The sequence below is a fragment of the Patagioenas fasciata genome, chromosome 14 (assembly GCF_037038585.1).
Source record: "Patagioenas fasciata isolate bPatFas1 chromosome 14, bPatFas1.hap1, whole genome shotgun sequence".
Taxonomy (NCBI): Eukaryota; Metazoa; Chordata; class Aves; order Columbiformes; family Columbidae; genus Patagioenas; species Patagioenas fasciata.
Window position 1 is genome coordinate 6,483,713 of NC_092533.1, and position 15,270 is coordinate 6,498,982.

Here is a 15,270-nt window from a genome sequence, read left to right on the forward strand (position 1 = left end):
GATTCACATTCCATCTACTGCAGTGAACCAAACAAGTCTTTCAAAGGAGAAAAGAAAAAATCAAATCCATGTTCTGTAATTACAGATCAGTAATTTATAATGGAAGTGGGGCTATATTTTTCCAGCAATTGTGTTAAAATATTTAGTCTAGTATGGCTTAACATTTCTGCCTACCAGCTCTGTCTTTTATTTGATATCCTCTTCTTTTCATTCCTATGGGACAGACATACTTGGTACTGCCGTGTTCTCAAATAATTAAAACAGTGAGTTTAAACCTGCAATTCTCAGAGCAGTGTGGCTCTGCGGGCAGCGCTGAAGGCTCCATGAAAGGAGTAGGGAAAGCAGGCTCAGGCTTTGCACCTGCCTTCAGTATCTACAAATTGGAGAAAGGATGAAACCATTGAAACAACAGAATCTGGTGGCTGCAAATGCAAATTAGAAACAAAAGGTGGGGTTGTAATTGCCGAAGATAAAAATTAATGGACCCGCTTGTCAAGTGTTATGGCAAACCCAAAGCCTCTTCAAGCCCTTCTAATGAAGTAGGGTGTATTTCTAATGTTGTGTGTACAGAAAGCATTGCAACATCTCCTTGCAAACGCTGAGTAACATCCTGTGCATGGTTGCTCAGTCATGGATGCCATGTGGACATGTCAGTGCAGTATTGTGCCTGAGCTAATCAACAAAATTAATTAGCGTGGCACACCGTGGCATCAACCCAGCTATTAATATATTACTTTCAGTTCCACAACCTGAGGAGGCTGAGTAAGGAATCTCCTTGTTGCAACACATAGATAGAAATATCAAAAAGATCTTGGTTTGCATTCTGACATGAGCAAATATTCAAATTAGACCATCATAATGGCCCATAGCTCTTCAAAGTGTATCCCTCTGTAAGCACGACCAGTGGAGTATTTATTCATTTGTTATACTCTGGATTACTTCCACCATTCTCTGGTTCTTTTGGTGTGTCCAATTTTCTCAAAAATACAAAATTACTCACCATTTACTGACCTCATATATAGTCACTAATGGGTAGTCTTTCAAGGGGTTTGGGAAACATGAAGGCACTTGAACTTACCTTCTCTTCAGTGTGCAGTTTGCTGCCCTTAATGGAACACAGGAATATGCTGTAGCAGGTTGCATTAGCAAAGGGAAAGACTCACAATGCAAATGTGGTACAAGAGATATCACCAGCATGAGGGCATAGTTGGTGCCTAAGGAGATAATGTCCACTAGCAGTGGAATTTAACATGCCCCAAAACCTTGTCTCAGTTAATGTTTCCAAATATTGCACTGCATTATGTAGTGTGCGTTACATTAGTGTAAGTTATTACATTACAATAATTACATAGAACTATACAATTCTAAGGTCAGCGTTCAGCACACCACCTTCCTTTGAGTTTATTACAGCAAGCACCAATGAAGAGCGCTTTATAATGAAAAATACCAAATGCTTTAATATTACTTTCTAAAGGAAAATCTGTTTTTATTTTCTGTCTGTGTTGTAAAAATAAAGTATTTCCAGTCACACAGAGCCAGAGCTAGTCTTTGGTTAGATATACTTTTCTATCCTTATGGAGACAGATATGATAAAGAATAACAAATAAAGCTTCAAGAAATGAGCTGAAATGTATTTTCCACTCTCTTTGCTCTCCCCATCTACCACTTAGTTGTGGCCATAGTGTCATGGTTCCAGGGGTGACCTGCTAGACAAATAGACCTGTTTTTCTTCTGTGCTTCTATTCCTACAGCTTGTCAGCACCTGAGCCCAGCAGGATCAGAAGGCACGGAGAAAGGAGAAGAAGTGGAAATAGACACAGGTGGGTCTGGCACGTCCACGTTCTCAAGCCACCTGATGTGTTTCTACAGTCCATTGCTTCCCTCTCATAGACATCATGATGGATATGGCTGCCCTGTTGGCTTTTTAGTAAGTAACTCAGTTCATTTTGGTTTCCTTTTCTATAAGATTGAGTTCAAGCTGAACAGACCTCAAGTTTCATTTTCAGTTTCTTTAAAAAGGGTAGTGTGTGAGAAGAAAAATGAAGATCACTTTGGCAGCTAGTTTAGAAGTGTTTACTCACCTGAGTTATGATGCTGTATAGAGAGTGGTGGAGCTTGCTGAAGGTTGGGGGTGGGGGAAGGAAAAATGGAAAGGAATGAAATACTGTTGAGAGTTTAAAGGGAAAAAACAACCTGAAAGTTAAGTAGACATACAGAAAGTGCTTAGTCCTGCACAAATTCTCAGATACTTAGAATCATAGAATCATTTTGGTTGAAAGAGACCCTTAAGATCATCAAGTCCAACCATAAGCTAACTTGGGCATTAAACCACATCCCTAAGAACCTTGTCTATGCGTCTTTCAAACACCTCCAGGGATGGTGACTCCACCACTTCCACTTGTCTCTTACTGTTCTCTGAAACAGTCAGTACTGGTCTCGACCAGGCATCCTACTAGTGATTCCTATTTCTACCTCTTACACCAAGAGTAGCTCAAAATCGAATTTACATTTTTTTCAACATGGTTAAAATGCAAAGAATCTCTTTAAACGAATCCTTAATGAAGATAAAAATAGGTCAAAAGAACACATATTGCTCACCAATCCAATGAAACCTTTCGGTCTGCTGAATGAAATACCTCTGGTCAATGTTAAAATATATGAGAATACATGAGTCTCCATCTTTCTGATGGAGAGAGTTCATGTGCAAGATAATTTCAGCAGATCTGAAAGTCATGACAAGAGAGACGCTTCTGTCTTTTAGTATCGCTGTTACAATACCTTCCATGCTTCTGACATCTTACATGAACGCACAGTAAGTCCTCAAGCTCCACACATCAAACATGCCTCTGTGGGACCAAACTTGTGTTCTTTACCTCCTGCTGCTATTGTAGGAGGCAGTCTGTGCTTATTACAATATTTTTTCTTGCAAGGTGATTGGACCATTACTAAACCAGAAGTTAAAGAAAAAGAAGACGTGATCTACGACATCCTTGATTCCTTGGAATCAGAAAGCAGGTTTTGCATGGGATCAGTTTGCTCTCTAGCGTTTATAGTGGAGTAGTTTGCATCTTCCTTAGAAAACTTGTTTTTTTCAAGATTTTGGAGGACATGCCAGCCAAAAGGGCTGTTCTTCTGCTCCTGGATGTTTAAAAATACACAGTCTTCAGTTAGCAACCACAGAGACTCAGTTAAAGGGCCAAACAGAGAAAATAAGGTGGTTGTTCACACATAGGTGGTAGACCCAAGGAGCTCATTACCAAAGGATGTTAGGGATGTAAAACATCTACATAGCTTCAAGGAGGGGGACTGGGCAGGTACGCAAAAGTGAGAGCTAGTGAGGGGTGCTGGGCACACAAATTGCATGTCGGGCTGACAGTGTCCCCAAAACCAGCCCTCAGCTTTTGCACCTCTTCTGTTCCAAATGGCTAAACTTTTTCTAATCTCAAAAGATGACACCCATGCACTTCGAAGCCTTTTTGTTTTCGAGAAATTCTGTATGAAATCAAGTATTCATAAGGAGGTTAAATGATCTATTTTGACACAGCCATCATCCACGCAGGATACATTTTTTTGGCTCAGAAAGTGTTTCCAGAATGGTTGTCATTCAGGAAGAAATAAGGGTTTATAAAAATTCATGTAAATTTAGTCCCAGAGGCAATAAATGTGTCTTTGGAATTAATATGGTCTTCAGAAAGATTCCCAAACCAAGACTAGCTGAGAATATGGAATCAGATTCCAGGATAACAGGAAAGTGAGAAAATATTTTTATACCAATAAGAAGAGCAATTAAAATCCTTTGTCAGATTTCAGGAGGAAGTAAAAAAAAAAGTGTTTAAAAAGCTGAAATATTATTGTAGCCTAGTTTTACATGAATGACTACAAAAATGGGTTGTCTTTCTACCACTCAAACTGTTTCCAAGTACTTGCTGTCATAGACAACGAAACATAACAATCTGAAAAATAAAATCATGCCAGATTTTTTTTTTGCTTGTGTCTCATAACTGGATGTAGCATCAATATATTTTAGTAAAAGATTTTTGGACTGAGTTTTGGGTTTGTTTTGGTTTTTTTTTTTTGGTCTGCTTTCCCACTCTCTGACAAATACAAACATCTTGCAGTTTGTCTCACATCCTATATTTCAGATTCCAAGCTCTCTAACTCCCACATTTCTGATTCTGTAAATGCATCTGCTACAGGAGCTGACACAAGTAGCTGTAACCTCTTCTCTTACTCTATAATCTAATGCACTTAGCGAGCCAATGAATATGTGTGAAAGGAGGGGCTTTCTGGCTAAGGGACTCCTTGCAGGGGAACAGCTGTTAGAACAGCAAAACCTCAACCGAAGCCAGGCACACACATCTCTCAGTGGCTTTGTGCATCTAGGTCTGGCAAGACAATTCCCTCCTCTCTTTCTCTGGCTGCAAAAAGTGAGAAAACTAGCACAGACAAACTTAAAGAAGACGTGATCTCAATTGTGAAACGTTTCAGAAGATCCAGTAATGGCCTGGATCAGCAACATCTCCTGGTTTAATCATTTCGCTCTCCATGAAGAACATTTCAGGAGGTACTTGAACAGCACTGAGGATTACTTAGCCTTCCTGTGTGGGCCCAGACGGAGCCATCTGTTCTTGCCTATGGCTTTGGTGTACACCCTCATTTTTGTTGTTGGGGTGGTAGGTAACTTCTTAGTTTGCCTAGTAATCCTCAAGCATCGGAACATGAAGACGCCGACCAACTACTATCTCTTCAGCCTTGCCATCTCAGACCTGCTTGTGCTGCTTTTTGGGATGCCACTGGAAGTCTATGAGATGTGGAGCAACTACCCCTTCTTGTTTGGGCCTGTTGGCTGCTATTTCAAGACGGCGCTCTTTGAGACTGTGTGTTTTGCCTCCATCCTCAGCGTGACCACAGTCAGTGTGGAGAGATACATCGCTGTCCTCCATCCTTTCCGTGCCAAGCTGAAGAGCACTCGCAAGCGTGCCCTGAGGACCATCGTGGTGCTCTGGGTCCTCTCTGTCCTCTTTGCCCTCCCCAACACAGGCACCCACGGCATCATGCTGCAGTATTTCCCCAATGGCACCTTGGTCCCCGGCTCTGCTACCTGCACTGTAGTCATGCCCATGTGGATCTACAACTGCATTGTCCAGATTACTTCTTTTCTTTTCTATGTGCTGCCTATGGGGGTAATAAGTGTGCTGTACTATCTGATGGGGCTAAGAGTAAGTCCTACCCCAAGTATGCTCAGTGTTTCCTTAGCTCATTCTTGTGTTTGTGTCTGTATGTGTCTTTTAAGTGATTTCACTTTTTTCTTGCCCATCTGTTCTTCCTCCTCACTGCCCCCCCGCAATGTATTTGAAAACTCTGAAAACAGTGGATCCAGCTCTTTCTTTGGTGTAATCCCATTCCCAAATGAATATAGCTGTGTTGGAGAATAATTTACTCCAATCTTTTTTAAAAACTTACCATCACTGCTGCTCACGTTTGAATGTTACTTAAACACCCAAGTCTGTAGATTGATTTCAGCCTCTCAGAGATTTGCACCTTTGCAGTGGGGACCGGAAGAAAATAGAACAAAAGGAAAATGGGAAAAAAACAAAAAGGAATAGACTAGTGATTGAATCATGTGTATTCGTTATCCCTCTTCTTGTGACTGTGGAAATTCCATTGCATTACTTTATTGTTTTCCTTCCCTAGAGCCAATGATAATATTTGGTTGTTAAAACTCACAAAGTTGTCATAAACTGAAGAGCTGCAGCTAGTACATTCAGCAACCGGTTCTTTATATAATTATGACACAGTTTCACCATCGATTAAAGCTACCTTAGAGTTCATATTCTATGTTCAGAAAGTGAGACTAATTTTATCAAGTATTCATCGTCTAAAAACAGATGAAACAATCAGTGTCACAGTATCACAAAGCTATGTAGCACAACAATGAAATGCACTGTTAATCATAGCCAGTCGACTTTTTTCTTCTCATATGTTACATATATTTAGAAAATATAAATCCTACCTCATTGCACTGAATATAAAGTTTTAAAAGCTGTGTCTGATCATGTAGCAAGAACGGGGTGAAATATGCTACTAGAGACAAATTAACTTACCAAATAATGTGGAAGAAATTCAACCATATATGTGCTGGTGTCTGTATCATTTTGCTGTGCTGGCTGAATTTTACTGTTATCATCTGAAACTCTTCTCCTTACCCAGGAAAAACTGCAAGGATTAACTGCCAGAAATCCGTAGTACACAGCAGATCTTGGAAGCAATGAGTTAAATTATTACCACTGCTCAGTGGCTGTTGTGAGGTCTTCACATAGTTTCATTGAAAATTTTACAAAGTAAGACCTGAAGTGAAGGAAAAGTGCTGAAAATACAGCTGTTAGAAAAAGAGAAATCCCCAGACTAATAAAAAGGTCTTGAAGACTGCAGTAAGTTCTGTTTGTGGCAGCAGACATTCCTAATCCCCGTCCCAAAAGAGAAGCTAGGTTCCAGATGAGGGCTGCTCCCCCAGGACTTCTGTGTATTCACAGTTTTGTTCAAGCTGTCTTTCCTAAGGGCTGCAGTGTTCATTGTTTATGCCTCTGCTTTTCTATATATTCAAATTTAAACATCACCCATCTTGGGTATATCTGCGTTGCACTCCAAACAGCGCTAGGCAAGATAATTTCAAATTTTCAACAGAAATTATAGAAGAATGGTGTGTATGTATGTAATTTTTCAAGAAAAATCAGTTTTTATCTCCTCACAGAAAGTGAAATCCATGAAGCTCCAGCAACACTCCAAAGTCTCCTGAGTATCATGTATTGCTTGTAGACTCAGGGTTGATCCACAGGTAGTACATAAGCTCAGATACAGCAGAGAGTTTTCTAAGTCCAGGCTTTGTGGAAGGGGCATTTTCTCACCAAAGTTTCTACCTCAAGCTTTGCCAGTGCTCACAAGAGCCTCAAGATGCAATACAGAAGGGAAAATGTGCAGCATTTTAAGCAACTGTGAGAAGGTAGCAAACATGGGTCACATGGTACCTAAGTTAATTTTTATTTTATTATTATTAAATTTTATTCCTTGCAAAAAATACATTGACAACAGCTGTCAGGTTAATTACCTCGTGACCAATTACCTCATTATCTACTTCGATATAATTTTAAGGCTTGATGGTTTAATACTGCGATGTTACAGTCAATAGATAGTCCCAGCATTAGCGTAAAGAAGAGGGAACTAATGATTACACTGTAATCTCATTAGATTTGATTGTGGAAACTTCCTGCTGCCTCTTCCATTAGGTTCTTATCACAGGGGCCTTTAGGACCAATCCTTAAATAAGGCAGGCTCTTCTTTAAGTGCAGTTCAGCTGTTGAGCTCCTGGTTGCAACCAACCGCCAAAAAGGTGAGGAGGAAGAGGAGAGGGAGAGAAGGAGAACATGAAGAAATGGCTGCTTGCAGAAGCTAAACCCTGCAGTGGTGATGAAGATGGGGTGGCGTTGCTTGAGAAGAAATCTGCATTGAAGCAGGAGTTGGTGCAGGGGCCCTGTGTGTTTCCTTCACTCTGATCTCTAGAAGGACACAGGGACAGGTGATCAGTTGTTTAAAAGTCAGATTCTGTTTAACTAGGATTTTTGACAGTGAATGAAGAGAGTGGAGAGTCCAGAGACCCATGTATCTCACCTACTTCAGACATCTATGAGGGGATGTGGCTGATCAAATGTGACTGGATTGACCTCATCTAGAATGATTCTTCTGCTAAGAGTCCAGCACATCTTCTAGTGTCACTTCCCCTCAGTGACACCTTGGACACACTGGTAATTTTGATTTCAACTATCTTTGAGTCAAGACAACATATTCTTGCCAATTTACCACTTTTCCAGATTTTCTCGTAAAAATCTATTTCACCCCCTAGAATGCCCCATTGTTAAAACCAGAATTGCATGGGGACAGTTGCTTGCCTTTGGCTGATTTCTGCACAGCCCAGCACACTCCTGGAAGGGTCTGTACTCTTTTTATGGAGGTTGTTTTATGGGAGGTTGTTCTGCAAACCTTGCTCCCTCTAACAAGCGAAGAGTGCACCCACACTACAGTTCAGCAGACAGGTGACAACTGCTTCAGCCAAATCAGTCAAGTAGACAAGATTGTGTGCTTTAGCACAAGTGATGTGGTTTTTAAATACCATTTTTTCCTTTAGCTGGAGTGAAAGTTTGATCACCATTCGTGTCAGGCCAGTGAGCTTACAGAAACAGTTCTGGTTTTACTGAGTAGCCTCACTAGGTTTGCTTGGGAATAGGTGAGGCACTGATGTTGCTCTGCGTTTTGATTTCTAGTATGAAATGCTGTAGCTAATAAAGATGCGGGGGGAAATCCAATTTTCAGCTTCTTGCTCCAGACACTTTTAATTCTCTTGCAGTAAATGGGTTACATTCATCTCCGGGCAACCCTACATAGCCTCATACATTCACAGTGATGTAAAAGTAACCACTGCCTTGGCTGGAGTTCGCCCTCTGTCAAACCGTTGGCATGAACTCAAGTTACAATCTTTGACATGGACTTGTTGGTTTTTTTTTCCCTTCTTTTTTGTCATAACTCATTTTTTTATTAAATTACAACCACTGAGTTATTCTTACTAGTTATACCTCCACCAATTACCACTTGAGGCTAAAGAAGAGCCTTATAACATCATCAAAATGACAGGAGGAAAGTGAAAAATAAAGATACATGTATGTCTGGTTTGTTACAGCACCAGAGCACTGTATTCTCTGAAGTTTTGGAATATGCCCGGAATAGATGATTGTTGAGACTGAAAACCACTGAAGGGAAACTAGAGATTTTAATCAATCTGAGCAGACATTTATGGCTAGATGTGTTTCAAATCAGTGGAGTCTCTTCCTTCAGTGACTGTGGATATGACTAAAGGTTACAGAGGGAATAATGTAAAACATGAGAGGCTGAAATGAACTATAATTGAATATAATTTGATTTACATGTGTTTCCCTTTTATGGCTTTCATGAATAAATAGAACAATGAAAGAAGGTATCATTTGATCATCCTTACAGAAAAGTATTGTTAATCAAAAATCAGAATGCAAAGTCACAGTGTAAAAGGCAAAAGAAAACGGCACAACTATCATGTTTTCACAAGATTTTTACAAATCCAGGTTGATTTCTGTCTTTTCCCTCATTCTTAATACTCCTTCCCATGTAATTAGAAGTTTTCTTTCCAGTTTCAGTTGAAAAAAGCATCACTCCAAATCTGTTTGCTGATCAGAAGTTCCCGCTTGAGGATGCTGGATCCAATTATGAACTCTCCATAGATTATTTATTTCATAATCTAAGCAATTGTCCTGATTATCTAGCTCTGGTCTGTTCACCACCAAAGCACCAGTGCTCTCATCATAAGCATATTGGGGAAGCATTTCACAGAAGGATCAGATTATTATTCTTTATGTCCATTTTTCAGAAGCTCAGAAGAAACTACAGGAGAAGAATACCCACCTTGTTGTAACTGAGCAGTAGGTAGCTGAATCTCTGCATATCATGCGCACTGGCTGCCTGCAAGTGAGCATGTATGGGTTTTGTTCGTTAGATGGGCTGAATATCAGTTAGTCCAGGCACTCAGGGCATGAAACTAACTCCCTTGAATTCTACAGGAATTTTTCTTGTGATTACAATTGTGTTTCACTGAGGCCTCTCCAAGTATTTTTTGGATCATTGGTTTCTGCTTAATTGTGGGGAACCCTTTTAGGAAAATAAAAACAAACAATATTTTGCCAGAAGAGAAAATAATGCCTGGCAAAATACTGTTGAACACAAACTGTGAACCAAATACTGACTCATTGCGAAAGGACAAGTGGGGAACTGAAATACAAATTTGCTGTCAACGTGCAGTCTCAGATACATAAAATCTGAAGATTGTTATGAACCTGAAGCTTCAGTGTTTCCCTAGACTGAAACTGAAATTCAAATGTAGATTTTTTGTGAGTCCTGATTTTCCCAAAATTTTGCCTTCTCAAACTACAGCTATTGAAATACCAAACAGGCTATGTCTGGTGGGGGTGTCATCTCCTGTCTAAGCTGTCCTTCGGTTTCTCTCGTTTTGCCAGTTGAAAGGAGATAAATCTTTGGAAGTGGAGGAAGTGGCTATGAACGTTCAGAGACCATCCAGGAAATCAGTCACCAAGATGCTGTGTAAGTAGTGAATCCTTCTGTGTTTTATTGACTGTGGACAAGAGAGTGACCAGGTCCTGAAGGATATCAAGAAAATTCACTGGATACAAGAGTTATGAGTAGCTGTGACCAAAAAAAAAAAAGGCTTGCTGCTGTTTTATGTAGACTTAGAAAGCATGGGAGTGAAACACCATGGCTACCAAAAGACTCAGAAGGCAAATTTTTTTCCCCAGCACGAGAGGCACTTGAGCAAAACTACGTGGCAGATGCTTGCATGGCAACTCTCTAATATCCCTCACTCCAAACCTGGCTCTTGCAGCCCTCTAGAGAGGATCCCTCTTTTTCAGAGTGCAAATAGTCTTATCTTGTACATTTTTAAAGGAGCATGTACTTCTGTTTTGCATCACACCATGAACCCTGCTTATGACCAGGATGGGCCTGTCAAGCCACATACATCACCTCCTGCTGACTTAACCGCTAGGCAGATTGGCACATTGTACAGCATTCAGGAGAATTTGTGCTCCAATCACTCTGAAAGCACTCTCATCACTTCCTAATTGGGGCTGTCTTTAAAGCAAAGATCACCTTGCTACTGAGATGGTGTTTATACAGGAAATATAAATCACCTTCAGTATTTCCCACAACAACGTTATTCTTTTAGATAGCTTAAGTCACCATCTGAACTAGGAAATTGTACTCTGAAGTCAGCCTGATTTTCTGTGCCCCATGACTGTGACCACAGGAATTCACAGGACCCAAGTCTGGAATGGGTTTGTAACAGCTCTTACTAGAGCCAGCACAAGCCAAGTTGTGCGTGGAGGCAAAATCTTTTCCTTTCCTTCTAAGCGGTGCACCCAGAGAGACTTAACCATCAGTGCAGGATTGCTATGGCCTTACCCTGCTATGTGATATAGTGTGCAGAGGAAATTAGTTGCAAGGCACAATGGAGTCAGTGTGTGCCAGGTACCACAGATGACTCCAGATGACTCACTGGCGGTTTCTTCATTAGGCTCTGTACATGCCACAGCATTACCTGGCTGTGGCCTGCTCTGTTTGCATGTCGTTTTTTTTGTGTGTGCGTTGGGTTATCCAACACAGAAATCAGTGGAAAGTTTGTTCTATTAGCTGGTAATCATAGGATGCCAAAGTTCTGAAACAATAAAGTTCATATGTTTATTAGTCTTTCATCCAGCTTTCTGAACTCTCTCTGCTCTGTGCAAGCTTCCATAACTGACTTGTTTTTCTTCTCCCCTTTCTCCATGCTAGTTGTCCTCGTGATGGTTTTTGCTGTCTGCTGGGCTCCATTCCATATAGATCGACTTTTCTTCAGCTTTGTTGTGGAATGGACTGAGCCTCTGGCTGATATATTCAACTTAATTCATGTGGTGTCAGGTAAAGTTTTCTTCTTCCATTTGCACAGGGGCTGGCAAAAAAGTATTTGTGAGTGGTTTACTTGAAATATGTAGTCATTTATTTTGTAGGTGATGTGAGACATGCATGGAAAAGCTTCTTGGTGTTTGGTGGACAGTGATGAGAATTGTGCCTGAAGTAAAAACTGCATGTAAGTTTCTGCAGCTTTCAACATCTGGGCATGTTGTCCAATACAGTTGTTTGAATATTCATAAAGAAGGAAAAAAAATAGGGTATCATGCATCATTACCAGCTGCTTTTCCTCTTGGGAATGTTCGGAAATGAAGTCTGCTGTCATTCGGCTGCTTTTAACCCAGCAGCAGGCATCACCCTCCAGATGGTCTCTCAAGCAAAGGGGAAACCATACCAAATGGCAAGAAAAGAGATTTACATACTGCTCAGAACTGGGTGATACAACCAAATGTTTATGGCTCTGCTGACCATAAAATGAAGGCTTTTTCAAAAAGGATTCTTATTTTCAGTCTGCCATTGGAAAACACTGAATGTGGCCATTAGGCAACTCAGACAAAACCAATTTCGTGCAATTGTCTTGGTGTGTTGTAAGAAATTAGCTCCCCTCAGCTGGAAGTTATCCTCCGACAGCTCTGATGGGGGCACCAGCTGTGCAGATCCTGCTGTGGGGATGAGGGCTGTGCTGCAGGCAGGTCAGTACAGCTCAAGAGAGAGCTGGTTCCTAAACAGCTGGAGATAGTGAGCTCCAGTTAATAATCTCCCCATTTTCCTTTCCCTGTGTGCTGCAATGCCTGAGCTAGCCTTGGCAGGACATCCTCTGCCTGGATGGCGGCAGGCAGAGATGTGCTGTCGCTGCCTCCACCCTTGCACCCATTTTAGACAATGAAGAGATTTTCATTTTCTGAGATCGTTTCACATGCAAATGAGGTGTCTCTCTCCTCCACCCCTGCCTTTTTCCCCTAGGTATTTTCTTCTATCTGAGCTCTGCTGTGAACCCCATCATTTACAATCTGCTGTCCCAGCGCTTCAGGATGGCTTTCCTCAGTGTGATTTCTCCTTGCTGCAAGCACTGGGCCCCTACACATCCCTCTAGCAAGACTCCGGCCCAGCAGAGCATCTTCGTGATTGAGGACCACAATCTCATGGACTCTGCTGAAGACACAAGTCTCCCTGGCACCCACAGGACATCTGTCAGCAGTTCTCAGCTCTCCACTGGTCTGTGACTTTCCATGTTGTGATCCAGGTGAGACAGAAGTTAAATAAAATTACTTTAAGAAACAAAAAGAGAAGACACCCTCCTAAAAGACTTATTTCAGCAAGAAGAGCTCGCAGAGAGTGTCTTGGATGAACGAATGAGAAGTCTGTAATTAGCTGTTGATTGAGAAGCGTTGTATTACTCTGATGCTAATAGGAGGGCTGGAAATCTCAATTTTCTGTGTACAAGCGAAGAGCTGCTTTATATAAAGAGGTCACACTCCCCGTGTTACCAGCACAGGAGGGAGACACAGCTTATCCAAGTCTTACTGAATGTATTTTGTGCACCAGCCTAAACGTCAGTTTTTACTTAGTCTGAAATAGGGCAACTTGCTGCACAAGTCTACCCACTTCTAGCTTTAGGTAAACCAGCCTTGCTTCTGTCTCCTACGACCTTCTTGAGGTGTGGCTCTTGCAAGCCCCTCTTGGCAAGATAAGCAAATAGGCATGAAGAAGAGCAGCTCTGAACTGGGCCAGGACACATCAGACACCAGCAATAACTATTTCTGAACTAGAAAAAACAGGGAGCCAACAATTGTAAAATAAACGTAAAGCGAACTTCTGCTTTGAGCTAGGTGAAGATTCGGGTGGGGGGTGATAATTAATGCCTTGAATCACATTGTCAAAAAAATCTACTGTTTAGAGGGTTATTTTTAACAAGTCTCAAAGTCACTGCCACATTTCCTTATACTATGTCAGACAATATCTACACAGTGCTGAAATGGCACATGCATGCCACAAAACCATCTACATTACCTGGGAAATTGCCATTGGGGGAGCAGGGGGGCTGCTTAGGATGTTCCTGGTGTGACTCTTTTGCTCAAAATACAGCTAGCAAGGGATAACTGCTTAGGGAATGTGAAAAATCTGCAGCCTTTGGAGGCTTGTCCCGTGCATCAGACAGTTTTATTTTTGTCCATCTACCTGAACTCAGTCTGACCATGTGCAAAGGGGCTGTAGTAGGTCCCTGATATGTTCCATATTCTGCAGTTTGCAAGAACTTCTTATAATTGCTTGAATTTGAGATATTTCTGCGAGTGAAGCCCTGTGGTCATGCTTCAGCAGACTTTACACCTGCCCGTACCAGATGGATTACCGAAATCAGAGATCTGTGTGGGGTTAGCAACCACCAGGAAACAGCCTGGACAACATTCACAACACATGGAATTGGGACAAAACTGCAGGATCAGAGAAACTGATACAAAGGCAACAGAAAAAGGAGTTTTGCAGTGATATTGTAGCTATTGAATGCAGGTTTTGCTGTGGACCACAATATAAGGTCTGAGAATCTTTCCTGCATCACAGTAATGCGAACAGATCATGAAGGCAGTATGTTTATGTCCAAGCTGATGAGTTCCTGAGTTCTTTTCACTGCAGGGTCAGGACACTATTTTGTAAAGGGAGCCCAGGGTGAAACCATTACATGACGGAGAATTTTACGAACCTCTGTGCCCAAAGTTTCAAAGCCTGTTTGTTGTGTTTCAGAGAAATGCCTCCCTTGTACATCGTGACGCAGGTCTAGGTTTAGCTGCCATGCTGGGCTCAGGCTTGGCACCCACTGCCACAGAAAGTCACCCAGTGTGTGTCATCAAGCAGCTGGGACTTACATGGTCAGAGTACACAGATTTATCATAACGAATACGAACATTAGATCTTCAAAGATGATACACCGTATGCATAAAGGCTTATTCCAGCCCGCTCACTGGGGATCCAGATGACATTTCCCACCAAAAGAGGAAGGGGTTATTCTGCTACAGTGGGCTCTTACCTTGTTTGCAGTCTTCTGTTTTGCCTCTCCCTGTGGGACTCTGGGGTGAGGTGAGAGCTGGGGTCTCATGGCAGCTGGTGAGTCACCTTTTCATGCAGAACAAGGGGAATTTTAGCCCATGTTTTTTGTCAGACCCATTTTATCAGCTGCAATCTTCAGAAACAAGCCATGGGGAGAGTAACACACGCACAGGGCCCTGGAGAGAAGAGGCAATTCCTGCTCCCTGAGGAAACAGCTGAAATGCTTTGCCACCCCCAAGTGGACACTTGAGTTTTATCAGTGACATTTACATTTCTAGTCATTATTATGTATTAACACTTTTCCCTCCACCAGCCATTACAGGGTGTTTTACCTCTGGATTTGCCGTGCATCGCTGCCTGTGAGATGCCCAGGTCCCTGTTCTCTTGCTGGGCACTGAGCTCTGTGCTCCCACTACCGTCTCAGGACCTCCTGGGCAGAGGCCTTGCAGGATTTCCTCCATCACCCTGTGCCTCACTTGTGCAACTCGCTGAGTCCAGGGTTTATCCTCCTTAATCCCATGTCTTCTCCGCTGTCCTAGACACCCAGCCAAAGGAGTGAGGAGACAGGGTACTTTGATGTACTCACACATCCACCGTATGTTGAAGAAATTCCTCTGCAAGATTTTCTGGCTCTTCAAGTGCATCTTATACATTTCGGACCAGACATCATCTTGTGTTAGTGCACAGAGA

The 15,270-nt window shown here is 41.8% G+C and overlaps 1 protein-coding gene across 1 annotated transcript; it reads left to right on the top strand.

Annotated features, from left to right (window-relative positions):
- Positions 1-4,339: 4,339 nt before the first annotated feature.
- On the top strand, positions 4,340-14,974 carry NMUR2 (neuromedin U receptor 2). The gene is made up of 4 exons (XM_065849402.2): positions 4,340-5,219; positions 10,092-10,176; positions 11,422-11,547; positions 12,502-14,974. Exons 1-4 carry the CDS (start codon positions 4,500-4,502, stop codon positions 12,759-12,761), a joined length of 1,191 nt encoding a protein of 396 aa, XP_065705474.1. The 5' UTR covers positions 4,340-4,499; the 3' UTR covers positions 12,762-14,974.
- Positions 14,975-15,270: the final 296 nt, after the last annotated feature.

Bases quoted from the DNA above. Each gene is read 5' to 3' on its own strand.
- NMUR2 (XM_065849402.2), top strand. From the start codon at position 4,500: ATGGCCTGGATCAGCAACATCTCCTGGTTTAATCATTTCGCTCTCCAT. The intron at 5,220-10,091 runs GTAAGTCCTACC...TCGTTTTGCCAG, and splicing joins ACTATCTGATGGGGCTAAGA to TTGAAAGGAGATAAATCTTT. The intron at 11,548-12,501 runs GTAAAGTTTTCT...TTTTTCCCCTAG, and splicing joins CTTAATTCATGTGGTGTCAG to GTATTTTCTTCTATCTGAGC.